This window comes from Poecilia reticulata, chromosome 6 (assembly GCF_904066995.2).
Source record: "Poecilia reticulata chromosome 6, P_reticulata-male-v2, whole genome shotgun sequence".
NCBI classification, from domain to species: Eukaryota; Metazoa; Chordata; class Actinopteri; order Cyprinodontiformes; family Poeciliidae; genus Poecilia; species Poecilia reticulata.
In genome coordinates this window covers 22,819,584-22,847,530 of record NC_088835.1, presented here as the reverse complement: position 1 = coordinate 22,847,530, position 27,947 = coordinate 22,819,584, and the positions used below count along the sequence as shown (strand labels likewise).

General features: G+C 38.4%; 1 protein-coding gene across 1 annotated transcript; it reads right to left on the bottom strand.

The window, feature by feature from the left end:
* Positions 1-40: 40 nt before the first annotated feature.
* rasgrf1 (Ras protein specific guanine nucleotide releasing factor 1) lies at positions 41-27,721 on the bottom strand. Its single transcript, XM_008412332.3, has 27 exons — positions 26,992-27,721; positions 21,914-22,020; positions 21,586-21,733; positions 20,580-20,672; positions 20,240-20,493; positions 19,616-19,695; positions 19,322-19,515; positions 18,998-19,107; positions 18,780-18,898; positions 16,577-16,737; positions 15,534-15,597; positions 14,405-14,547; positions 14,189-14,271; positions 13,846-14,094; positions 10,443-10,813; positions 10,230-10,349; positions 9,201-9,371; positions 7,265-7,371; positions 7,032-7,144; positions 6,486-6,546; positions 5,783-5,886; positions 5,571-5,655; positions 5,300-5,497; positions 5,135-5,214; positions 4,925-5,042; positions 4,770-4,838; positions 41-3,789 (listed from the first exon to the last, which is right to left on the bottom strand). The coding sequence occupies exons 1-27, from the start codon at positions 27,265-27,267 to the stop codon at positions 3,697-3,699; spliced, it is 3,771 nt and encodes a 1,256-aa protein (XP_008410554.1). The 5' UTR covers positions 27,268-27,721; the 3' UTR covers positions 41-3,696.
* Positions 27,722-27,947: the final 226 nt, after the last annotated feature.

Here is a 27,947-nt window from a genome sequence, read left to right as displayed (position 1 = left end):
TGCAGAACTATTAGATCTACAAAAAACACTTGAGACAACATAACCCTGAGATAAAATGGATTTATTAACAAGAGGTAATTGGGAAACATATTTTTGCTTATTTGTTGTTATGTTCATCTTCATAATTTTATTTTTTCATATTTTTTTTTCTTACAAAACTGGGAATATTTCTTAAGCTGTGGAAACGAAAGGATTGAAAGATAATTTTCATACCACTGGGTATTGCTAACAGCAAAAATGTTTATTTGTTTAAATACCTTATAAGATTATGTGCATGTATAAGTGTATACATTATCATTAAATAGTTCAATTCTGTCTGTGAAGGTGTTGCATGCCTACTACATGAGCCATAAAAGTGTACTGTACATACATCGTAAAAATACATACAGATATTCACAGAATAAGCACTACGTTACTATATTCCTGCTAACAGAAATGATTATAAACAGGATTACAGTATAAATGCAAAACACTTTGAAGTTGTGTCTCTACCTCTAAGTCATGGTTTCAAGACCACACTGTTGTAGCATTTTACATAGAGCTTGTTTTTGAGAGGGATACACTGTTCCACATTGAGAAATATGCCAGCTCGCATGTACAAAATGTACAGCATGTCTCAGTGAAGTGAATTAACAACAAAGTACAAAATACTTCCCCAGGTTCATATAAAGAGCAGGTTCACTCTCTTGTATACTACTACAAAAATAGTGTTTGAATGCTGCAGGCAGAGGTCATTCACATACATTTTATCATAGTTTTTAACAGCAATGCATATAACAGAGTGATATACAGTCACGTTCCACAATCACTGGAACAGCAAGAAGGACAGATTGTCTTTTTAATTACAGAAGAGTAACAACCTTTTACTCTACAGAAGTAAAACCCAAACTTGAAGGTATAACACTTAGAACCGTATGTGGTCTTTTAGTGAGTCTTCTAAGAAAGGAAATTTGAGCAAACTGTCGTGTCAAACCTTTAAGCAACAGAAATATATATATTTTTGTTTTACCTTAAATCATTCCAATGCATAAGAACATAAATCTTCTTAATCACTACAATTTGTCATCCAGTTTTCAGCTGAATTTCTTAATTAAACCAAGATGTTTAAAGAGATTCTGGAGCCCCCATGTAAGAGGGGTAAAACACTTTCCTGTCAAAATTCATACACTTGATCAATTTTCAGGTTAATAAAAACATGTATCTCAGAGCTGAGGTTTGCAAATCCTGGGCTGATGACCATTGCAAACCTTTTACAACATTTACCAGACAATAAAACAGTCATGGGATTAAAATCAAAGACAGAAAGGAACTCCACAATCTAACAGATGTTTAATAGTTAAAAAGCATATGTCATATTTTAAAGCCAGAAAATCTACATTACCATTGGTTTTAAAGGTGGAAAAGTAATTTTTAAAACTCAACTTTCTGAAAGGTAAAACAAACCCCCTGAGCATAAAAGAAAAACTTACTTCCCTATTCTATTATGACATCCACCTTGAGACATAGCACTCCCAGAGGGTGTAAACAGGTGAATGAGAGGCAAGGGGGGCGGCGGGGGGGGACTTTCTAAGATTTGGCAAATTTGGATTAGTTCAATGGAAGTAGGCACAGTCAGGGAGGATGGACTTTTCCTCAGTCACCAAATATATTCTCTCCATTTGAAACTTGTGTTTTCAGATATAAATCACTAGAAATTCAGATTTAAGAGAAGGAACAATCCAAAACTAAGACTAAGGACACGATAGTGTATACCATGGCAATAACAAAAACCTTTAACAGGTAATAAACAGTCTCTTACTTTTAAGTGTCCTCTGTTGGTACAAAATAATATGTCGAAAACCTCAAAATAAATTTTTGACAGCTGTTTCACTGTAGCTTAGTTAAAGCCTATGTGGAGCAACGTGGAACCTTTGCAATCACTGCATGCTAATATAAACTAGGCTAGTTGCACAGCCTTTTTTTATTTTTATTTTTTTGAGTAACGCATGCCTGTGCACATCAAAATAATATTGTTGATTAGAAGCAGATAAGAAATTACACCTATCTGAAAGCTGCCAGAATTTGGGTGTTTCAAATTGCATGACTTTGGTGCAAGAGTTTATTCACTAATACAGTGAATAAAATACGTTGTGCTCACCATGGAGCACCATCATGTCTCCGGGCTACTCCCTGTCAGACCATGCCTTTTCTCATTTCCTCCTCAGTTATTAATATGTCTATATAGATGTTTCCCGGATGAACTCAAACTTAGTTATCACATTTTGTCTTGGAAAGCTAATGTGTTATGCATTGAGTGCATGAATTTAGCGCTCCAGTTTGCCATTATTCCAAGGCAGTTTTTGATTGTGGGCAAATATCACTTTTCTGCTAGTTTTTCTTTCAAGGCTTTTACAAAATTTCTAAATTTCTGTTATGGAAATTGAAAGATAAGTTTCAACTACAAGCCTAAAAACAATTGAAAAGTTGTAAAAAATAGATGATATATGCCCTTTAATAAAGTCTGCATAATATCTTTTTAAATGTGACGATCTAAAATTGTAGCTGTTTTTGTTTGCATATATTTATTACAAATTAGAAATAAAAAACCCTGTTGTCAGATTTCTCAGTATACCTTTGTCTAACTGACATGTAAGCAATGTTTATGTACTCTAACCAGATTGCCAATTCTGGAGCATTAATGTTATTTTATGGTTTAGAACCAGTTTAGAAGCGCCTCTGCGCTCAAAACATCCCGAGCAAAACCTTATTTTGTGAAATTTGCTAAAAATGTCTTTATCATTGATAATACTGTATCTAAAGGAGACCATGCTTGCTGTGTGATTTCAGCAACCTACTTCTGAATGCCGAATAGGTATAAGGATTAGGATTACTCTAGAAAAAGAAACAACGATACACAATTCTGTGTACCTTAGAAGTGAGCAGGATGACATGAGCATTTTCAAAATATAACAAATATAAGCAATGCTCCATCTAAATTGCATTCCTGGGTGGTCGGATTAGGTTGATTAACAATAAAAGTCAGTGAAAATTGATATAAAACAATTGGGAATCACCAGGGTTTAAACTGATGAACAAAAATGAAGACACAAATATCTTCCTTTTTTGGTTTGGGAAGCACAGAGACACAAATGCTTTGGATATCTTGCTGTCATTTCCACTGATCATTGTTCCCTCTCTTTTAAAATACAATTAGCCTATTTCCTCCGGGCTCTTTTACCTGATTTTTGTTTTTTCTTCTTTTTTGCAATTCATTTATACAATGCTACATTGGTTGCAGAGAACTTCAATGATCAATAAAACTCAAGCCTGCTGAACAAAGGCCAGCAGCATTAGTGCTCAGAAAGTGCAAATTCGACACAGTATTATATGATGCAAAAATAATGTCATTGGTCACTAAGAAACACGGTTGCATGCAACTACAGTGACCTCTATTATTATTATTATTATTATTATTATTATTATTATTGTTATTATTAAAATACTCAAACAATTTAAAACAAAGGTCCCTACGGGAGGTGTCAACATGACAACAAAAAATATACACCAAAATGATTTGTGTCATCAAACAACTTTAAACATCTACTGTACAGAAGAACAAATATCTTTACCATGTACAGCTATACAAATGCAAATGTAGATGTTAACTTATATGTAATGTTAACAAAGGAAACGAAGTGTGAAGGTTCACTTTCCCCATCAGTTGGGCACTTTAGGCTCAATTCTGAGTGAGGCTTCATACATGCTTTCCTCATCAAGAACAAAGCTCTTGTCCAGTAGGTACTGGGCTACCTGGAACAGACCAAGACACAGCAAAGGTTAAGGACTGCAACAGATTGGGTAATCTGTATAGGTTCACAAACAAAAGATCTCTGGCAACCAAATGTTTTCTTTGAGCAATTACAAAGATATTCAACATTAACACTGCAAAAACTTTTTTTTTTCAACACTAAATCTAAAAAACAAAATACTTCAAGATGTTTGTATCAAAGATCCTAAAAAAATAGATAGCAATATGGAGTAAATTCAGTTCATCTTGAGCTTGATAGGTACTAGTGTATAACAAACATCTCTTAAAACCATACCATGGTCCATTGCCCAATTTTAAAAACAAAATACTTTCTAACTAACACATGTGTTTTGATGCTTTTGTTACTGGACGTTTATCGGTTTGAGTGTGATTTTTAAAGGGCCATTCCGCTAGTGAAGAGGTGGCTACTTGAAAAACATTCAGTTATTAAAAGAGGTAGCTATTTTTCAGTAGTTACCCTAAATTATCTTCAATGTATGAATAGATCTTACCAACCAGAATATGTGGCCTTGTCTTATATTCCTCTGGGTTTATCTTGATAATTGCATGTATCTTCTGCTTTGAAGATACATGCACCTAGCACTCACCATTTAGCCTGGTCCAATGTATTACTATTTTTCTAAAAATTACAGCGAAAGGCATTTTTTATCCTTTGCGGAAAGGATAAAAAAAAAACTAAACTAGTTCCTCGTCATAATTTGGCCAACTTCTAAAGCTAATTTATCATGCTGGGAACTTGCATATCTAGGCACTTTTCATAACTATGCAACCTCAGAAACTGTCCCCATATGTTGCAGATTGACACTAAGGTCCCTAGGAACCTGGATAGACTCTCAGTTCCTCTCCACAGAGCTCCCCCTGTCAGGCCCAGCTCCAAATAGATGGATTCAGGACACCTTTAGGTCTTCTTGATTTATAGAAAAGCCATTTCATGGATGAAAAGCCACAGTCACTTATTTACCTTTGGTTGCAGGTCAATCTTATATGCTGTTTGTTGAAACTGCCTGATTTCTCTGATGATGTGAGATATCTATAAAAAGAAAACAAGCAAGATGTTACTTTCTGCTTGTCAAGATCAAATTTGCATCTAATGCAACAGAGCCCCAAACATCTCACCATCCTCATCTTCGAGAAGTTGACCAAATTGTCTTCAGTGTAGTTCGGCGTTCCTTCTTCAATGAAAGCCAAATCAGTGAGGTACATCCCCAAATATGGTACACAGGGAGGATCACAGCTAGTGAAAAGAAACCGTACTGTCAGCATCCCCCTTCTCTACTCCACCCTTTATTCTCTTACTTCAATAGCAGGTGTCTGGACAGAACTTACTTCTTCAGAGCCTCTCTCAAGTTTTTGAACCTTCCCTCTGATGAAACCAGCTTTTGGAGCTTGTCAATAAGCGCTTTTGTCTGTGAAAAAGAGCGAATAGGAAATTTATTTTTATAGGCAGAGCTTCAAGGAGAAGTTTGCAACAGCATCTGCAGAAACTCATACCTGTTTGGAGACTTTTAGCCAGGTCTTCTTGAGGCGAAAAACAGAGCTCCGGTTTAGAGATGAGGTGATTTCAAGCACAGCATTGTAGTTATGCAAACAACGGCAGATGTCGGCCACAGCCACCCATTTCTCTATGACAGCCACTCGAGTGACCAAGTCGTCACACCGCAGGATCTCTGTTGCGATCAGGTTGCTTGTCTTCAGAGGAAAGAGAAAGAAAAATAAGTTTTGGAGTAAATAAAATGAGCTTAAGTGTGTCTATATAGCTTACATCATTGAAATGCTTGGTGGTTCTCATGATGTATGGTGTCTTCTCATTTTTGTCATTCTTCATCCAGCCTTGACCGAAGAATTCCCTGAAATACAAAGAACTCAACTTAGAGGAGGAACTTGAAAAGATGAACCTCACTTAAATAACTAATCTTACAACTAATGACTTTGTGGTGCATAGGTTACAGTGTTCAGCTTTACTGTGGCACTTACTCATATGGGATGACTTTAAACACCAGGTGGTCAAGCAGAGTTAGCTGCTCTGCAATTTCCAAGGCAGAGTGGCTCTCAAACGGCTCTGCCTTCCCCCCTCCCACCTGAGTGAGGTAAACGAATGTGAGCATCGGTTAAAATGCAAAACATAAAATAAATCTTGAAAAATATATTTTATTGAGATGTTTTTCAAGTGCTTTGGACAGCCACTTTTTACCGCAATCATGGCAAGAAGTCTTTTTGGGGGGACTTCACGTGCTAAAGCCTACTTTGCATCAATTGGCCACTTGATGGCACAGTAAAGCAAATTAATGTCATTGGAGTTTTGGCCCATAAGAGAATAAAATAGATGAAAAGCTTAAATGCGCCTTAAAGCCTTATCTCACCATCACCAGGGTTTACAGATGATTTAGTCATAATAAGCTGTTGATTAGGTTAAAAATAGATTTTTTTAGCAGGTTGAGTAAAGAATAAGCATTCATCTTGTCAGACCAAGCAATGCACATATACATTTAGACAAATTATGTCCACTTGGCAATTCACAGATGTCTGCAAGGTTTCAGATACAAAGTTTGAAAAAACACTGCACAGCCACAGTAGGTTACGGTTTAATTAATTTATTAAATGATGTAAAAAGACTCCAAAATTACGGGTTTCTAATATAAACAATTTGTGAATGCCAAAAGCAATTGACTTGACTCACCAATTGTGTCACGTCCTCCATTGTGATCTGGTTGTCACTGTGATCTTCCTGAGTTAAAGTCCTGACAGAGAAAAAGAAATCAGAAATCCAACATTAATTGGGTTTCAACAAAACCATGTTGAACTTTGTTTTTGTCAATTTGTTCAGGTGTGGGATGAAAAAAGACTTTGATAAGTATTATGAGTACACCAAACCACATAAACAATATATCTTGGAACACTTATCAGAATATATAAACATATATCTATATACTTTTTGTTAAAAATAAAATCATTGTTATTAAATTAAAGATAGTAATAATTATATATATATTTTTTTTATTTTTAAAATAATATGGTTTGGTTGTTTGCTCACCTCATGACCACTGTGCTGCATTCACTGAAGTACTAATGATTATGATATTTGTAACCCCTTTTCATTTATTTGCTCATAAATAATCAAATAAAGGATTTCTTGTAATTTTTACTTAAAAAATAAACTGATTTAACTGTTAACTAATGAATTAAACCCATTTTAATCCCACGATGTAGCAGCGGTCAGTGATACCTGATGATGTTGGCTGCTGCTTTCCTCTCCTGGGTCAGCAGCTCAGGGTCATGCATCACTTCCTCCAGGAAGGCAATGACCTTCGTCTTCAGCTCATTGTTACTCTCAAAGTCCTGAAAAGACGTAGAGAACACATGTCCGGGTAACTTTACAAAGATCAGTTATTTGGGTCATGATTAAAAAAAAAAAAGAGAGAAAATTTGCATCTAAATGTATCTGAACAGAGAATTTACCGGAAAGTGTTTGGACACCCAGTGCCTCAGTACATTCAGGACTCTGTTGGTTGCTGCCCGTCTGATCACAAACTCCTTGTCACCGTTTCTCTGATCTGTTGGAAACCCTAATGTTCATAAAAAATAAAAATAACAAAAGATAAAACATGTGGAAAACATCAACAAACCACAAAATCTTCAATCAGTTTAATTCTTTACACTTAATGACAGTTATTATTAGGGTGTAAGTAAAGGTGAACTTCGGTTTATATTGTATACAATGAAGTGAGGTAGCAGTGGGTATAAGTAGACTGAGCTGCTGTTCAGAGCTTCTTGCTGATCTGGGGCCCCAGGAGTGCTGGAGCAGAATAAATGTACTTCAAATTAGCCCTTTTTAGCAAAGTCATTATTTAACCGCGCTAATGCTAGAATTATATTGCTCATATGTGAGCAGGGACCTGGGGATACCTTTCAGACACAAAGTGTTTGTAAATAGACCTTGAAGCATCAAAACAGTATCTGCTTTTTTAAATATTATTATTATTATTTTCATTTGAGCAACTTTCCTAAGCCCCTCTGTTCATGCATGTGGTGTATTGTTTTGCTGATGCAATCTGCAAATGGAGTGAAACTTTATAGCACAAACTTTCCCTCTGTGATTTGACAGGAATGCAGGAATATCAAAAGATATAGAAAGTCATGACACATTCCACTTTTAGATATCCAAGTATTGTTTTAAAACGGTAATTCTTAAACATGTTGGATAGGTGGTGCTCCTTGAGCTCTCAAACTAATTTTTCTTGTCTGCAAAAGCTGTCAAACTGCCAGATTTGTATTTATGTTAGAAAGGGAAAAATGTAGCATTGTTTCAGTCAGCTTATTGGAAAGTGGAGTAGTTTATGCTTATCTCTTTTCTACATGCCACAAATGAAAATTCTGGTAACTACAGCATTTTCTTCAATTTGTTTTTAAACAGTGGCATATATTAATGGAGGAAGTTGGCCAATTCCTACTCAAGCAACACATATTTAAACAACTCGGAAATAGTGATCTAGTAAAAATAGATATCCAGTTTCGGTGAAGTAAAACTTCCTCCAATATTTGAAAGGGAAACTATATAATATTTTGTAAAAAAACAAACAAAAAAACCTGATATGCAGATAAATCATCTCAAAATAAACACAATATTGTAAGATCTACCTCTAACCTCAGTAATCAATACTTTATATATTCAGTTATTCAGTTTTGTTTGTCAAGTTGAGACTCTCATCCTGAATAAAACTTTGAGCTTTATTTACATATTATTGCAATTATTGCAGTCACACATTTCCAAATCACCTATAAAGTTCAACATTCGCCAACAAAAAGTCATATCAATTGAATCGGTTTCCAACTAGAAAAACTTTACATCACAAATACTTTCTAAATATTAAAATGCTTATGCCAAGTTATTACGAAAGACATCTTACCACTTTCAGAACTCTACTCGTTTTGTCTGTGAGGACCTGGATCTCCAGTAAAAAGCTTCCAGCTTCTATGTGGGGGACCCCATTCACACTTACAGCTGAGATATTGTATAAACTTAAGAGTTTTAAGATGTTTTTTTTATTATTATTATTTCACCTTCATCTTCATTTTAACTGTGCAATTAAGACAAACTGATCAATCAATGAGTAAGCAGCAGCAACAACAACAACAGAAAAATGATGACTTGAACAAGGAAAAAGTCAGGAAGGAACCTTTTAAGTCAGTTTTAGAGTATGTTGTTGTAAAGATCAAAGAACTTCTAATTTGATGTGATTGTGAAACAAAATACTGGAGAGTGCATTCAGACTTAATTTTTTATTGGTTAAAGAGCAGGGATGGATGCAAAAAGAAATGTTAGAGGTGGACAAATGGGCCCAAATGTCCCTTTATGGTCCAATTGAGCCTTGACCTGACTAACAAGACCACATACCTGTGCTGGCAAGGGACATCCGCCGATATTTTTCCTTGGTAGGCGTTCCCTCATTGGCTCCAGCTGTGGCAATGGCAAAGGCCGAGGCAGCAGACAAAGCGCTACGGTTGTTGTCCAGCTCTCGACATGAGGACATGACCATGCCATTGTTGTAGGAAAACAGAGAAAACTCTACAGAAAAAAATAAAAATAAATTAACAGGTTCCTGCAGTCAAAATAAATCATTTTCAAACAAGAACTGTTATGTAACTGCATTTTACTAAAAATAACCGAATTTATTCAGACTGCAGAACAACCTGGTGTTGCTTGCACACGCCTCCACTAGGGAGCACTAGAGACCGACACAACAGTTTCCCTCTAGACTTTTCTCTTCAAGAGCCTTTGATATTTAAGATGGTTGCTGCTAAATATAGCCAGCAAATATCAGCATAACAGTGAAATCAACAGACTCTCAGCTCTCTGCCCTGTTCGAATCACCAGCTCATACGCCGATGCAAATCTGTAACCCTGCTCAACAGTTTCACTAAATGTGCATGTCGTTGTCCAAGACTTGCTGTTAAAAATCTAGCATGGATTTTTTTTTTTTTTGGCAATAGATTTATAAGGCGAAAATAATCTTGGTGGCAGCGAAACAGACTCATTACTGGGGGCGGCAGGGAAAGCACGCTCTTGATGTAGTTGCTATGACACAAGTTTTTCTTAACACCTACTGTAGCCAAGATCTGGTTTCCCCCACATGCTCATGAACCATGAACACATTACGATGTGCAGCAGCTTTATCCCTATTTTTATTCCAGATAGCATACAGAACATTTTAGCCCTCGAAGAAGGAAGAATATATTTTTTTAAATCCTTGAAAGTAATTATTTTAGCACTGCAAGTAACTAAAATGTGTCTAACTGCAACTGAAAAAAATAATAGTTTACAGGATAAATTTTGAGTGTTTAGGGCAGTGTGCCGTCCAGAAGATTGTCTATCATGTTCATGATGTGAGATTATGTCACACTTCTTGTTTTGGACGCAATGTACCTGAGGAGTTTTTGCATTTGATGTTTTTTGGTGTGGTTGGAGACTTGGTGGGAGATGCTTCTGGATCCCCGTCATCGCTCTGGTTTTGATCATTGTCGCTTTCCTCTCGCACAGAAAGATCTGAATAAAGACCAAAGTTTTAATCAATCACATTATAATGTCAATATAAAATCAAAGGAAGCGTTTTTCTAGGATTGCCTGCAGCCGACCAACCTTGTTTGCACACTGATGTGTCTTCCACCTTGTCTTTCTTGTCCTCTCCCTCATCAGGGATCTTGCTTGTGATCGGGCTGGACACATACAGCTTGTTGATGTCCAAGGTGGTCTTGCTGAATGGCGACATGGTGGAATACATGCTTGCATAGCCATTTGAGGAGCAGCTGAGGGCAGCCAGGTCAAGAGCTTTGCCCCCAGTGATGATGGGGATGTTGAGAGAGAGCTTGCGTCGGCGGTTGGGGGATGAGTTTTTGGCAATAGCAAGAGGAGGAGGGGAGGAAAACTTCCTGCTTGCTCTGGGAGAGCTAGGAGCCTCTCCATATAGAAGCTTATTGTTCTGACTGCTGGCAAAGAATAACTCCAGGGACCTGCATTGTGGTTAGCATAAAGAAATATGTTTGTATGATATAGTAGAATTTTATTTAGGTAGTAGGCTGACTGAACAAAGAACACTTATGGTACTTGTCAGAAGTTTGCATGAACTTGTATGACATTGGGATATTAGAGTTCCTTTCTTGTCTGAATTGGTAGAGTAATAAAAGAATCAAGCCTCACATGCAGTCAATAATTAACTGTGGCAAATGATAAGCAACTCATTTGTATAAATAATTTCATCGGTTTCAAAAATCTGAAGGAGTAATTCATGTTCTTCCTTATTGACCTTTAATTGCGTATGTTACAGAAAAGAATGAGAGAAATATACACCCATCTGTCCATATCTGCTTATCTATGTAAGTGGGGCAGCTGGTGCCTATCTCCATCGGTCATCAGACTAGAAGCAGGGTGCAACCTGGGCAGGTTGCCAGTTCCTCAGATTGCCAAAGATGAACAGGAAAAATTACCATGCCTTCACGCACATATACCTAAGGGCAACTTATAAAAACCAATTAACATTACAGTCATCTCTTTGGACTATGGGCGGAAACAAACTCCATGCAGAAAGAACCCACACCAGGATTCAAACCTAGGACCAAAAACACTTACGGGCATAATTTGAAGTTCTAAATACATGAAGGAACATTCTGGTCACATTGCAGGTTCACCAAAACAAACCAAATGAATCTGGCTGGAACTTCAAAGATTGGATTCACCATTAAGGTGAATGAAAATAACTCAACACAGTTTTAACCAAGTTATGCCAGATTTAATAAATTCGACTGGAGCTGCACTTGGTTCTGCCATTTCCGTCTCTCCAAGACTGTGTTCCCATGACTGTCATCTAACTCTCTTCTTACGAAATTCCCAGTGCCAGTCTATGGAATGCAGGATTATGGTAACTGAGTCTAATTTGATGAAGAAAAATATATGTAATATATAATTCTGATCCAGTGTGGATAAGAGAAAAGCTACACTTGATTCAAATGTATTCATTAAATTCTTGTTTTTTTCTTTTAAAAAAGGTGTGAATTTGTTTGTTGTATTATGATTCCACCCACAAAAAGCAACAGTTCAAATAAATCACACAAAAAAATCACAAATTAATATTAGATTCATTCCATGGATGAGTGCATATAAACTTCTATCCAGAACTTTATACTTTTCTTGTGAAACAAGCAAATCCAGCAAATCAAAACTGTTTTTGCGACCAAGTCTCAACATTTTAGAGCAGGATACAGACTGCAGCATTTCAGTAAACCTCTCCCACTCCCTGCCACCCTCCTGCCGACCTCACGGGTTCCCATAAATAGCACAGCGAGTGATAGTGCGCATGGCCACTGCTGACACAAGCAGCCAAGTGTAGGTGTCTCACAGTGACATTACAAGCACCATGGGAAAGCATACTGCAGGGCGTGGACGTGGGGAGTTCTGTCTGATCTGAACCCCACAGCTGGGTCCTCACTCTAGGCATGCAGTGCTGGGAGTTAGCCCACAATGCAACACTTCCGTCTATATTTCACGCTACAGATATTCTCAAAAAAAAATGAAGAGAGGGAAACAAGGGAAGGGTGGGGTCCTGCAGCATTAAGCACGGTTGCCATAGCGCGACAGATCAGAGTTTGGCCACTCCCAGCCAAAAAGAACTAACTGGACCCAATTACTGACCCAAAGCACACATTCAACCTTCTGAAGTTTATGCAGACAAACTGAAACATAATAGAGCATTGCCCCTTATTTGATGCCTTTCTGTCTTCTCACTACCTGCTGAAACAAATATGGTGCAGAGAAAAAGTATCTGGCCTCCGTCTGATTTCTTCTGCTTCTTCTTTTTTGTCTCTCTTAAATGCTTCAGATTGTTGAATATATTTTCTGATAACATGCAGTCGTTCTTTTAAATTATTGTAGCAGAAATTTGGCTGTCTGTACTTTGCATGATTGTTTTAATTAACCTGAAATTGAAGGTTTTCAGCCATAAATGGTTTAAAATCATAACAGAGCTTCCCAACTTTTGCTAAATTGCTCCAAAACCACAATTTTGTTATTTCTTTCAGCTGTTCAGGTGGACTTGCTGCAGTGCCCATGTGTGCATTGGCTAAGGTCCCAAACTGATGGCAGGACATCAGGTTTGCTGCTAGAGAGCAGAATTGATAGTACAATTGATTATGGCAAATCTTCAAGGTCACATTTAGCATTAAATCAGCCTCAAGACTGCATGTAAACTCTGTAGCCCTTTAGATGTTGCTCTTGTTCTTTTGTGAGTCGTCAATACATTCTCGGGGTAATTCTGGTCCACTGGCCACTCTGAAGAATATTTTCGCTTTTCCATGTTTTGCCCATGTTTACATAATGGCTTTTGATGAGGTTTGCAAGATTCTCAAAAAACTAATAAATGGTTTTATAGTTGTTTCTAGACCAATGGATATTAGTGACTTTCTTTAGCATCTGTTCTTCAATTTTTTGGGCCACAATGTGTCGCTTTTTGCCTATTTCATGTTGTTAAACTGATTCCATTTAAATGGTTTTATGATTTTGTAATGCGAGCATCGTTTAAGCAGTGGCTGGAGAAACTGAATTCAGCTTTCCAAAAAGAAAATGTAGTCAAAGTTTACGACTTATCACGGACAGGGAAGACAAATTTCCAAACATCTTAAACACTTGTTGGCATCTATTGACAACAGCAGCAAGACCAATTAGGTTCAGGAAGTAAATATGTTTTCACATAGGGCAAGATTGATTTAGATGGATGTTTTTGCTTAGTTAATAAAATCATTAGCAAACTGCATAAGTATTTTGTGAAGTTGTCTTTGAGCTAAGAATTTGTTTGATTATTTAAAAACATTCAAGCATGATTAAAATGTCAAAACTTTTAAGTGGGGAACACACTTCACAAGCATCAGCCTTTTATCCAATGAGAGAGATGCTGATATGCCAGACTTTTAAGAGTTTTATTTGTTTTCTGATTAAAAGTATCATCGATGGCAGTAAAACATTCAAATATGCTCAAATATGCATCATGACTCACCGAGCAGGGATGGCACTGATGGGCTTCTTGTAGATAGTAATGAGTTTATCCAGCACCACGTCAGCTGTGGTGAACACGCGGTAGGAGTGCAGGAAAGTGTTCAGGAAGTCAATCGAAAGGAAGCGGAGATCGGTCAGTCTTTCCAGCAAACGTTCGACGCTGGCATAGCGAATCTGCAGCACTTTGCAGGAGTTCATCATCTTGCTGAAGCGGATATCCACATCATCACAGTACAGACTCGAATCGGATCTATTTGCAAAAGAATGGCCCACAAAGATCAGAAAAGAAAGGGCTCGGAGAAGGCAGGACGCACAGTATTGAATGCAAACAAAATATATCTCACTTTATCATCTGTGGCACCGTGACTTTAGAGTTCTCTTCAAAAGCGTTCATCATCAGCCCATTGCAGCGGATGTTGTCTATGCACTGCAGGAAAGAGGCAGTGAAGTAAACAGAAGAGACAGAGGAAATGTTAGCGAGTTCCGTAATATGAAGGCTTTCAGCCGACACGCTCAGCTTCGTGTCTCACTGCTGGGGATTGTTATGTGTGTTGACGTGCCTGGCTGATGTCACTGGTCCACGCAGACTTCTCCTGCCTGGAGGAGGCCACCAGGATGATCGTGAATGACTGACTGTCCTTTGGCTCCACAACAATCTTAAAATCCAGGTGCTCCATGTCCTGGCCGCTCTTATCGGATTTAGCTTTGAGGGGAGCAAAAAGATAAGATGTCATTCTCTATAGCTCTAATCAAATAGGCAGTCATGGCACAAAAATATATATATTTCATGTAACTGTAGCAAAATCAGCTTAAAATACAAAGCTTGTGATGTAAAGGACAGAGAAATCGCTCTAATATACCTAGTAAGATGTCTTTAATTATTTTATTCTCTTATAGATGAGAAATCGGCTAACCAGAACTAACAGCTTTCTAGCCCTGACCAGTGACCCACTGGTCAGTAATTGCACCATACGCCAATAACAACACTGCTTTCATGAGGAAGCTGTTACATACTGAACAAGACTTAATGTTATCTAAGTTTACAATCCCTTGGGCGTTTCAAATAAAGTCAGAGGAAGCACAAACTAGCAAGAAGCTAAGTCATAGAAACTGTTTTCACTGAATGTCTGCATTTCATTAAGGTTGCAAAACTCCGTGAGAGAGAAAGACTTTCTGTAGACAACAGGAAGGCTAAATGGAATATAGCAACCTGTATGTGTTATTGAAAATAGTGAAATGGAAGATGTTAGAAGGTTTTTGAAGACTCCAAAATGAAGGTAAGGATCTGCATTCTTTCTGGAATACATAAGAAGATAAGTTTTGGTAATTTTAGCCACTCTATGTGAGCCTCCACTACTACAAAATGTTACAGAGTTAAAATGTCAATTCCAAATTATTTTGTCATTTTGTTCTTGAATACTAGTAAAATCCATTATATCTGCTCCTAATATAAATAATGATCACTTATCGAATGCCCTAAAATATATATGATGCCGTTCATTTATTGCTTTACATTATAGCTCCTGAAAGAAAATATTTTGATTGTTCTGCTGAACTGATTAAAATTTTGTCACTTCCAATGACAGAATTTATAACATTATTATGCACCGTGGCAATCAGACACAAAATCTCAAACACACTGCATCTAATGCGTATTGCTGCAAGCTGGAACATGAATTAAACTCTTACACTCGTCATCTGTCCCCTCAGGCTCCTCCATCAGAGTGCAGTCTATAAGCGAGACCACTCCGTTCTAAAAATAGCACGTAAAAAAATAGATTTAGTGTTTCACACCAGCCGTTTTTCACTCAACAGAATGCATCTTTGTGTAACAGCAAGCAACCATGCTAAAATACTCATAATTGTAGAATGTACATTTCTCAGAGTTTGTGAAAAAAAAAAATCACAGATTGGTCTTACTGTAATGCAGATGAATGTTTGCATGCACACCATGTGTAGATTGAACTACAAGAATCAATAACATAAGTCGGATCTTAAAACCTTCAGGTTTGAGTTATGTGGAGTAATAACGTCAGCGCTGTTTAACTTCTTGGACACAAATGTACAGCAGATCTAAGAGTCTGCATGCCCCTGTTAAAATGGCAGGTTTTTGATGAAGAAATAAATGAGGACCATAGTAATTTATTGAAAAATATTTGCCATCTGTCATCTGTTCTGCACATTTCAGCTGAAAATCAAACAAGCGTGTTCGGAGGAGAAATAAAGACATAAAGGTGCAACAACCCGGATCAGTTAGTGTGAACAGCCTTAAACTAACGCTCTGTGAAAATACCTAGAAGTTTTGGCTTTCAGAGTTGTTTGGCTGGAGTTTGTTCTGATGTAATGTTTCAGTGTTTAATTTTAGCTACTTTAAGTGGGAATAAATAGCCATTCTTCATCATAAATGACACCTTAATTACATCTTGTAGAGCAATTTAAAATATTTTTCCTTCCCTTTTGTTGTTGTTCTTTAGGTGACATAAATATATATAAATAATACATCAAATTCCCTAGTACTAAATATCCGTATGACCAAATAGGCTCAGAAAACACAGACTGCCTTGACGTTATCCTCATTTTTTCCACATGACTGTATTGGTGCATTCACTCTTGATATGTGTGCTGTTGATTATGGTTCTTTTCTTTATTATTTTGAACATTCACCGTACCACAAGACATGTTAAAAATGAAGAAAATATACAGTTCTAGCCAGCTCTGCAGCTTAGGCCCACCTTAGTGAGATGAAGCTTGCCTCCTGAACCCCTAGTGCAGATGATCAAATGCTTGGAGAAGAGAAAGCACTGCCTCTCCCCCTCCTTCTTTAGAGAGAGAGAACCCAGTCGCCCACGGGTGATCTTGCCCTTCTCGCTCATTGGCACCTGGATTAAAGACCCTACAGTCCACAAATAGAAGAGGAGATAAATATTAACAGTAGAAACCAGATTTTGGCATGCAATACCTAAAAAGACGAAAACCATTGTTTTCCGCTCATCATCTGCCATTAAATAAGCCTAAGCTTGTTCTCTTTCACATCAGTTAGGATTAATAACATGATTTTTATTTTACAAATCCAAAAAATGATTAGGTTGTTTTACATTGTTTACTTCAAATTCAAAACTTTACATCTCTGGATGTATTCTTAGGCAACGCCTTTGCACTTTGTGTGACATAATGGAAACACAAAAACTAAAAGGCATCAGTCAAGACGTTAGGAAGAAAATTATGGACGTCCACAACTCTGGTTCACCCTTGGTTAAAATTTCTACATGCCTTGAGGTGTTCATATGTTCGTCTAAGCAAACTATTACATACTAGGGTGTGTGATGGCTCACCGGTAAGATGAGTCATTTTGCAGAAAGTTGTGACTTCAATTCTGTCTTCTTAACCTGCCATATGTCAATGTGCCCTGGGGAAAGTCACTTAGCTGCAAGTTACCTAATGCTTTGCATAGCAGTGAATGAATGTGCGCACAGTGTGGCTTGCTGAAAGTGGCTCTGGTGTAAAAATGCATCAAAAGTGGTCGGCATGACCGAAAAAAGCTACATATGTTAACTCCGTGTAAGTATAAACAGCATGGGGATATCCGGCCAAAATGCCTTTTAGGTAGGAGACGTGGGTTCTATGTACTAGAGATGATTGTTTTTAATTTTTTTAATTTATGTATTTATTTTGCAATTTAGCACAACTCTTGTGAAGGTGCTAAACAAAGTGAGTAAGAGAGTGTCACTATCTACACTAAAATAGATAGTGTCTATTTATTTCTTGCACTGACCTGGACTGAAAAGCCAGTCAGAGAAGAAGACATTACCAAGAAGCCGTTAACATCTGATTAATGCACCTAGGAACAAAACCTTAACTTGCGGAGATATGTCCTGTGGTCTGATGGAACTAAGAGCAAAGCGTTTCGCCACAATGACCATCATTACATTTCAAACAAAAAGAGGGAAGGCTGAAAGACGGAAATCGCCTTCTCAACTGTGAAGTAAGGTAATGGCAGTAGTTGTGTGGGTCTTATTGTGATGAATAAGAAATGTAGATCATAAAATATATGGCATCATGAGGAAATAAATTATTGTGTACATATTGAGGCAAAACATCACAATATCAGACAGAAAGTTCAATCTTCGGCCCCCATATGTTTTCGAAATCGAGAATGAGCCAACGCATACCGCCAAATTAATAACAAAGTGACTTTAAGACAACAAATTTATTTTTTTGGAGTGGCTTTCACGAAGTCCTAATCTCAGCACCATAGATAATTTGTAGGCAGAACTGAAAAGGTGTGTGAGATCAATGAGACCTACAAACCTGACTTAGTCTTCAGTCATCCTTAAAGAAGAATAGGTCAAATCTCTGGCAAACTATTGTCAGAAGCTTGTGGAACAAATAAGATACTTTAAAAATTAGCTACTAAGATAATGTTCGAGAAGTTTTAAATCTGAATACTGGTAAAACAACATTTAAAATACATATATATTATTCCTAAAAGATCTAAAATAGGAATACTTTTGTGTGATTAAATGCCAGACAGAAATAATAATAATAACAAAAAAAGCTCAGATATAAAAATATCTCATTTTGAATGTATAAACATAAAAGCAAGACTGGGTTAAGAAAGAAGAAAATAAAACAGAGAGAAACAAACATGTAGTACATTAGATAATAGGGATTGAATCAGCTTCCACCGTTTTCCCCCTCTCCTCACCCACAAAGGCCTGTTGGGGACATGTGACATTTACAGTTCCTGATTCATCATCAGTGTGCCTCAGAACAGTCTAATTACATTAGGAAATTACAGACTCTCCCTGTGAATAATGCTCACACTTCCCAAAGAGCATCAAGCAATTCCCTTTGCTCCCTCTGCGATCAGGCTGTCAGTCTGGTAATGTGAAAGGACAAGAATTCCCCTCGTGTTGTGATAGCGGCGGAGGATACCTTGTCTCACGAATGTCTGGCTGGTGTCGAGGAGGACTTCGCAGCCCTCTATGATCATGCGTTCTATTGCCAGGTTCTTCCTGATGTTTTCCGTCTCGCTCACCTCGTCATGCATTATTCTACGATAGAGGAAATTTCATCATTCAGATTTAGCAGGACCTAACTTTGAAGAGAAGCAGAGATGTGATGATGATTCTGAGTTTTGGTCATGGGAATACCTCGAAAGCTCCTCCAGCTTAGATTTGGCGTAGTCCAAGCTGTTCCTTTCTATGTGTTCGTGGGGAGTGTGGGCCAGAAGCTCATGGAGTGTAAGAATGTATCTTGGAATCTGGAGAGGAAACAGCAGTAATTAAGACAGGTGCTGACAACAGCATAGTTGAAAATGGACATTTTATATATGGAAAAACTGTCTGACTTAAAATTAATATCCTTACAAATTGCAAGGAGAGCTTGGCTCGGGTTAATAAAGCAGAACACTGACAGCAAAACATGGTTGTTTTTGTGGTATTCAAAAAGACCGTTAATGGCGAAAACAAACTAACCTGGAACATTGGGTAGGTGAGGAAAGTCTCTAGAGTTCGTTCCTCACAGTCGGGCTTGGCCTCATACTGCTTCAGCAGCTTATCAAAATCCCGGTTTTGCTTACAGTGAGCCAGGATCTGCAGACTGTACTGGTGGTTTCTAACAAACTCTTGGTAGATGTTCAGCATGGGTAGCAAGATGTCGAAAAGGTCAGCTGTGGAAATGTGCCAATACAAAGAAAGTATACATTTTAAAGGGGCTCTGAGGTTATTTTAATCTTGTACGATGAGAGTAAGAAAATAGAGGATTCTTACCCAGTACTAATGTTGGCCAGCTTGCTATTCTGGCCTTCAAACCCTGGTAAAAAATCTGATGCAGGAACATAATAGTTTCACTAAAATAAGAAAAAAAAAACATTATTTAATTTGTAAAAATAACATTTAAAACCTATAAATCTCAAGACAAATTTGGAGTTGGAGTACAAAATTCTGCTGTTTGATTTTGATTTTCATCTTAATATGTCTTCAAAATAGAAGCTGAAGAACAAAATCAACTATTCATGGAAAAACAAAAATGCCAGAGAGAATAATGCAGAGTATGCTCTTCATAGTAAAAATTTTATTTTATGCAGTTTGTGTTATTGATAGTCATTCAATCTCCTGCTAAAGAAAATTAATTACAACTGACATGCATGTAACACGGAAGATTTCATTTTGCATGCCACTGAAAAGCCAAGAGGAAGATTTCTTTTTTTCTCATTTTGCAAACAATTTGAAGCATTACAAGCTAACTAGATTCATAATATCAACCCTGTATATAAAGTCCTACAAATCTGAGAATGTGTAATGGATTTGTCCACCACATATTGTTTAAGTAAAAGAAGAAAGTTGGAAACTACAGTACCCCCTCAAGATTTCTGTGAGAAAGAACGAACCGACCTGTTGAGGAAAATGCTGCTGACATCATCATGTGTAATTGGCGGCTTTTTAGAGCTGGCGGCCATGCGCAGTGGCCTCAAGAAGTTGTTCACCAGGATGTGAAGCTGCTGGACGTACTCGGCCTCTGAGTCCAGCATGCTGAACACCACCTGGTTCCTCTTCCTCATGCTCTCTGCGTGAGGTGAGCGGATGTAATCCTGGATGATGGTCTTCCACTTTCTCCTGCAGATCCAGCCTCTCAGAAAGCTCTGAACCTGCAGCAGGCAGTGTAGTCTGTTGACATCTAAAACACAAATGCATGAAAGAAATGACGCTAAAAGTCTCAATTCTACGCAGTTACCTTTTTGATCTTTTTGATTTCTGAGTCGTCTTCTGTCGGGGCGGCTGCTGGGCTGGCATGGATCTTCTCATTGTCTTTGAGCAGTCCAGAAATCTGTGAGGAAAGCAGCCAAAATAAAGACTAATCGTTCACACTCTAGTTGTTATCGTCCTCACACTTACTGTAGCAGCAAGTAAACAAAGTGACTAAGTCATCTGGACAGGTCATAGGAGTGAAAATTGGCGTGACTAAATTTGTACTGTTCACTTCGCTTGTAACTATGCCTAGAGTCAGTTCTAAACATCTGTCAGTAAAATCCAGAGTATTTATTGACGGTTGATTCAGTCAAACTATTATTTATTAATAAAAGCTAATTGGGATGTTGGAAAAATATAAATCCAATGAGAACCTACTCTGAGCTCTTCAAATCTGTGGAAAATGGATTCTCTCACTTTGTTGCCACAGAAACAGTTAGCTGTCACGACATTTCATAGAGAGTTCATGCACATTCCAGAAACGGTTTGATTTAAAGCCTCACGTTTGCACATTAAAATAAAATGACTACTTGATCCTATGAATACAAGCTGATATTCAAGTTCACAGAAGGCTTTGTTAGCCACTCTCCAACTTATTTTATGGCTCTTTAAAAACCTTCGCATTTAAAAAAAAAAAGAAAGTAGTTAATTACACATATGGTTTGCTTGTCCGCAAAATATTGACAAAACGACAAAAGTAACTTTCTCTGACCTTACACAGTAACAATGCTTAAATATCACACCTTTCATGTAATTTTTTTTATTTAATTATTTTCAAGATAACCATATATTGAACATTATAGCATACTAAAACCGAAGAGATAATATAAATGCATATAAAAATTCAGTTATGGAAAATGCTTGCATAGGCTTTACCAATATTTTTCTTTTATTGGCAACTGTGATGATCTGCAATGCCTGGGATTAACATACGTTACGTTCCAGTGTTTCCTGTGAGCATAAAAACAACCACAAAAATCTGTAAATATTACCTCTGACTTTAGCCTTTCAATCTCTATTTCTCCATCTTCTATCTGTTGACGAAGTTGCTTAGCAACTGTTTTCTCTGTCTCGACAATCTGAAGCAGATGAAGATACTTCTGCATGAGAGACTCATGCTCTGTGGCCAAGTTTCTGTAACTGCATCACATGAAAGTACACACAAAACACACTTAGTTCTGTGCTGAATCTTGAGTAACATGTCTCATGCTAATGAACACAGCTTTGAGTCATGTTAAACTAACGAAGTCATATGCCTGAGAACCCCAATAGATGTCTTACCCTAATCCAGTGTCTAATTGCCTTTGTGTGCACCTTTACCTGGCGTGTGATATTGCAGCCACCCATTCATCGCAGTCTTTTACATCTTCTGTGCGCAACTCAAGAGCCTTTTGGTTTTCATGGGTGAAGTTGACAGTGAAGTAGTACTGAAACAAAGAAGAGGAAACAAATAATGAGTGGTGGGATGTTTATGTATGTATAAAAACAGCAAAATTTTTAATCTCTGATATAAAGTTCCAACAAGGTTTATTTCTTTGGTTTGCACTTATAGTAGGATCAACAGGCACCTTGTAGATTTTTTTTTTTTTTTTGGTGCTACAAAATTTGCTCTGTTGGAACTGAGTTGATGGTAACAGGGTGGAGATGCATGTTGGTTCCAGAAAGGTTTCAGCCTCATCTGACCCAGTAAGGCACTTTTTTTTATCAGGTTGTCTCTGCCGATTGTGGTGTTAAAAATCAATTACTCAAATTTGACACATCTTCATTTGACAGGTTTCCTCATTTTGAAATCTGCTTTTATCTTTCCCAAACTTTGTCTTAGGTTTAAGTCAAATATGTATGACTTTCAATTGTGTGCAAAAATACTGCATTTAATATAATCTTCATCTGCTACACACAGTTGCTCGACTAAGGCCTATCCACTACTTTGTGTTTGTTCTGGTGCCTTGTTGCTGCAGACATCAAGCGGGTGATTTAAACCACACAGAGCCTGGGGAAGCCACATCTTCTTCGCCCACCAGTGCAGCTGATGGAGCACACTGAGGAAAGCCTCCCCCAATTCAGATCCTGGGATGTCTCATGGTTCCCTGGAGGAAATGCTATAAGACACGGAGGCTGGAGCCACGGCTGAGTACAGAACAGTGCAGAACCTGTTTCCTAGCAACTCTGGTCAGTCAGAACAGTTGTTCACAGCTGTTGTTTTATTATTCTGTCTGTTGGACTGAAACTGACTGAAGAAATAAAGAAAAGTCGTTCTTTGTTTTCAGCTGTGGGACATACAGCATATTTTACTTGCTTGAAAATAAATTTCTGTGATGCCCTTATGTTTTTAATTGGTCTGGTGGTATTCTGTATTAAAACAAGGTTTAAAATAACATGCCTTACCTTCAGACAAACAAGAGAATACTTGGTGAAGGAGAAGGAAACAACTGAAGGAATCCACCATGCATACAACAGTGGTGTGATTATTTCTCCTTCAACTGATTTATTTAATCTTTTTAATGCCCCACTAAAATTTTAACTTTAGACGAAGACAATCTGAGTAAGTACCAAAGCCAGGTGGGTTTAAATGGCCTCTACCTCAATGTCAGGTGCCTGGATATTCATCACTGTTGGTGTACTGGGTCTGATCACGTGGAAATCCACCTCCAGTTCCTTGATCTTCTCAACGTTGTCAGGAGATGGTTCTGCTGGAACCAGTTCGCAAAGTCCTGAGTTCACCGTCTGTACTCTGAGTCGTCCTCACCTGAAGAGGCTGACTACGGCAGAGTCAGAGAACTTCTGCATATGGCAACTCAGGGAGTTAATGGAGAGGTCTGCAGCATAGACTTCTGTAGTGTAGAGGTTGAAGAGGGCCAGTGTCAGCACAGTTCCTAACAGCCCTGTGTCACCAAATGGACAGTGATGTCATCAATTATACAATGGAACATGTGGCGGTCCACTTCTTACAGATGCAGCTTGTCCCTCTGAAGTCCAGAATGAATGGTGTTAAAAGCATTGGTGTAGGAGGTAGATGATGACGTCATCCACCCCAATACCAGGCCGGTAGACAAACTGCAGCTTATCCGATGAAGACCTCACCAGGTGGATCAACCTGTCAAAGGTCTTCATCAGATGCAGGTTGAGTGCTAGCATTTCTTTTGCAACTACAGATTCAAATCTTTTGGGATATGTTTAATCATACGGGGATTTTTTTGTAAAAAAAAAAAAAAAAGCTTGAGTTCAGTCGCTCTGCCTGGAGGGAAGCTGTAGACATCAATTTAAAAATCTTCCTGACACAGATTTTAAATTTGGCTTAGGTCTGGACTTTGACTAGGACGTTCTAAACCATTCCATTGCAGCTGTGGCTCCACTAACATTCTGCTGGAAGCTGGACCTCACCATGGGTCTTAATTCATTTGTAGCATCTAACAAATGTTCCTGAAGCATCACCCTGCATTGAGCTCCATTCACCTTCACGTCAACTCTGGCCATGCTCTCCTCTTCCTGTTAATAAAAAGTACCTCCAGATCATGATGCTGCTGCTACCATTATTCACTGTTGGACAGTGTGTTCAGGACAGTGTTAGTTGTTTGCTACACATAGAACATGGAGTTGCATTGTGATCTCATCTAAGATAATCTCCGGCTAATTGGCGCGTAGGGAACAACAAAAAGAATTTCTTATTGCGTTCTTTTAATAATGACTTCCTACGTTCACATTTCCATAAAGATCATTTGTGGTATGCACAGCTTATAGTTGTCATGCTGACATGAACAGAAATGTCTTGAAAAGTTTACATTTCTGCCTACTTTCACTGGGAAATTTTGATTTTCAAAGCTCTGAATGTTTTATAACCTAACTCTGCTTTAAACGTATCTGTTCTCTGGTCTTGACAGTGCTATTTGTTGAGTAATGTTATGCAGAAACATCTGATACCATCACAGAACCGATTTATTAATACTTTGGTTAAATTGCACACACCACAGCTCTAATTTTGCAAGTTAACCTATACTGTGTGGGCTTGACCAAAAGTGTTTGTATCAAACTCAAATATAGTCAAAATTTAATGCATCCCTGAAATCCTTGTTGATCAGAAAAGATATTAAACGCTTAGTGGTTTTAGATTTATGTAGTTTGTTTATGCACCACAAATCTTTCTTTAAAAAATACCTCAAATCACCAAAGACGTGTCAACAGAGACAGGCAGATTATGTATGCATATATTTGAAAATAAATCAAAGGTTTCAAGTGGTGTACAACTCTCTTCTAACACAGTGTTACTTCACCCTAAAACTAGTCGTTGTCTCTCCTTTGAACTGCCTCGGTCTGAGCAAATGAGACCAATCGTTGGTCTGCAGATGCAGCTATCAACCTGCAGCTAATCGTTATTTGGTCCATGTTGCTCCACATTTGGAGTAATCGTATCATCGATATGGGGAAAATAATGAGAAAAAGAAGCAGACATGTTACAGTTTTACCTCAGGATCTTTACATTTATTCAACAAAAGCTTGTTTTGTTCCCTTTGCCGTTCTCAGACACTGCTCTCTGTTCTAGCACCACAATCATTTATTCTATTTCAGAATATATTTAAGACATGAGCATGTTTACAATCATTCTGCGTACATGCCATTTCATTTTAATGATAGTCTTCCCCTTACTTGCAACTGTTGCAACTAAAGTGTTTTTCGTGAAAACTGTTGGCACATATAAGCCATGCCCAATGCAGCACACAGCCAGCTTTTGCGTATTTCTGGCAAAAGTGAGGCCGCAACCAGGCGAGAACAAGCTGCGTTTTTCTATAATCGGACTCTGACCCCTCGAAGGTACCGCAAGGAACAAATTTAACTCTGATAGCGCTTGCATTAATAAAAGAGATGCGATGTACTGACTCCCCTTGTCTTCCCCCCCCCCCCCCCCACTCTCTCTGTCTCTCTCCCTGTGTCTGCTATCGCGCCTCTTCCAACTGCATCATTCTTTAGGATGCAAATAAGGGTTGCCATGGAAACCCTGGGCTCAAGCGTTATTATTTTCACAATAACTCCATTTGAGAACACATAATATAGAGATTGTGCGACGGGATCTGTAGTTTCAGTAGTTGTACGTTGCTTAAATTTTCCAATTAGATGTTTCTGTTCGATTTGTTTCCTTAATGTTTGCGAAAATCAGCTTTGCAAATCTGTTATCTTTGTGCACCGCTCCACGTTGTGCCAAACGCGTAAAAACGATGTGGACATTTTTGCATTTGGACTCGTTTCTGCAGGACGCAGACGTGCGCGGATTTCCATGCAGAAACGAAACGGCGGGTTTCAGGAGAAATAGGTTTCAGATAGCTGTTTTGGTTGCCTTTCGAGCAACTCTGAGAGCGTGTGCTGCGTTCTGCTTTGTCAGCAGAGGGGCAGCTGTTCGCAGTGAGAGTCTGGCCTCAGTTTGGATAGCAGACCTATCCACAAAGCAGGGGAGAAGCTCTCTGAGGAGCATCATGTTCACAATAACAGCATTGAGACCCATTTCAAGCTTCAATTTTCAACATGTTGTGCAGGCAGTGGAAAGAAAGCGGAGCGAAGCTTAATTTGCAGTGGTTTAATGTACAAATTATGATACTTATAGTTTGGTAAGAACGTTTCAGACATACCTCTAACTGCGACTGACCTGTAGGTTGTGTATTACTCCCATTAGAACTCTCCACACTCAATCATTTGATTCAGGTAATACAGATTAGAGGGAGCCAAACCGGCAACTATATGGTTTCGCCACAAGGTGGAAACCTTGAAACCGTAACTTTTTTTCTTTTAAAATTCTCATTATGTGTGCCTGTTTTATTTATAAGCCATTAGATAGGCTCCAACTTCTCCACCCTTAAACGTGGAATACACAACGACTGATATTCGAAAACCATTTATGTGGTTTTCCTTCCAAACCCCCTCGCCACTTCCATAAATATATTTACATTTTACGCATCAGTGAAAAGTGCCAACTGCTTAAGCAAGAGAGGAAAAAAAAAAAGAAACCCGGTTTTGATGCGAAGCAAAAGACGCTGCATTGCTCGCCACCAGGACTGCTGTAACACCATTAGGTGTTATTTTTTATTCTTACCTCATCATTAAAGCCGTGCATGAATTACATAACGTGCAACAAAGCAATCTGAAACCTGGCGCTTTTCTACTGCATTGGATTTGAGATCCTCTTGCGGATTCGTATGAGAAAAATACGTGCACATTGCAAGAAAACGGACATTTTTTAGCGCACGGAATCACATTTTACATTCTATGCTGCACCTTCTCAGTATTTTGTGCACATAGGGAGAGGATCGTGTGCAAGTGCATGTGTGCGCGCATGTTGTGTGTGCGTGTCCCTGCCTGTGTGTGCGCGCTCTCTCTCTTTCTCTCTCTCTCCCTCTCTGTGTCTCTCTCCTTACCTGCTTTTCCAAGCACTCCTTGGCTGACAGAGAAGGTTTTGGTGAAGGCGCCCTGTCGCATAAGCACCCCTCCAACAAGTATAATCCCGACGGCCGAGAGCTGGACTCGTTCTCAAAATAAAATAACATGTTCTGCAACAAAGCGAACCACTTTGTGTGCCATTTCGTGTTGTCCGAGCTCTTTTTGCTCAAGCACCCTCGCCTTGTACCATCCTTCTTCGCCAAAAGCCCCAGATAGGTGACATGACCGTCGTTGAGTCGTATTCCCTTTTGCATTTTGACGGGGGACGCTTCAGCCTGCACACAGCAGGTCGGTCGTTACATCCTTCTGAAGTGAAAAATAAAAACCAAAGAGAAGATGATGACTTTCTCAATGCGGACCTCCAGCAGCGGGCTCGTCCACTCCGTCCGACGCATTCACCGCGTTGGCATTGAATTAAAAACTATAGTTGCAGAACCGCAAGCAGCAGTCCGACATGCTAAAATCTTTTGTCATACTCCCAGTGCGTTGAACGTCCTCATTATCCGTGTGAAACGGGGAGGGGGCTGGGGGGGTGGAAAAGAGCAGAATAGAGCCTTTAAAAACTGCCGCAGACGCAGGATGAGAGAAAAGGGGGGCTTGAGGTCCGTTTCTCACGTGAAATCTCCAGAAACCAGTAAGCAGCTCGGCGCTGAGCTCGGCAGTCACATGACGCATGCTTGGGAAAGCAAATTTCAGGACCTTGGAGAGGGTCGTCCGTCTGGTGGTCTGTTGAATCTGAAACATTTAAGTTAGAGAATGTTCGAATGTAAAGTTGTGTTACTTCTCTGACACTGGGATTTAGGAAAGCAATTGTAAAATTATTTGCATAAACAATTACGCAACTTTGGTGACAAAATAAACTTGCTACTGATATTATTATTTTTTCATTATTTTCAAAATGTGTTTACACACTCGAAACTGAAAGTGCTTCGCA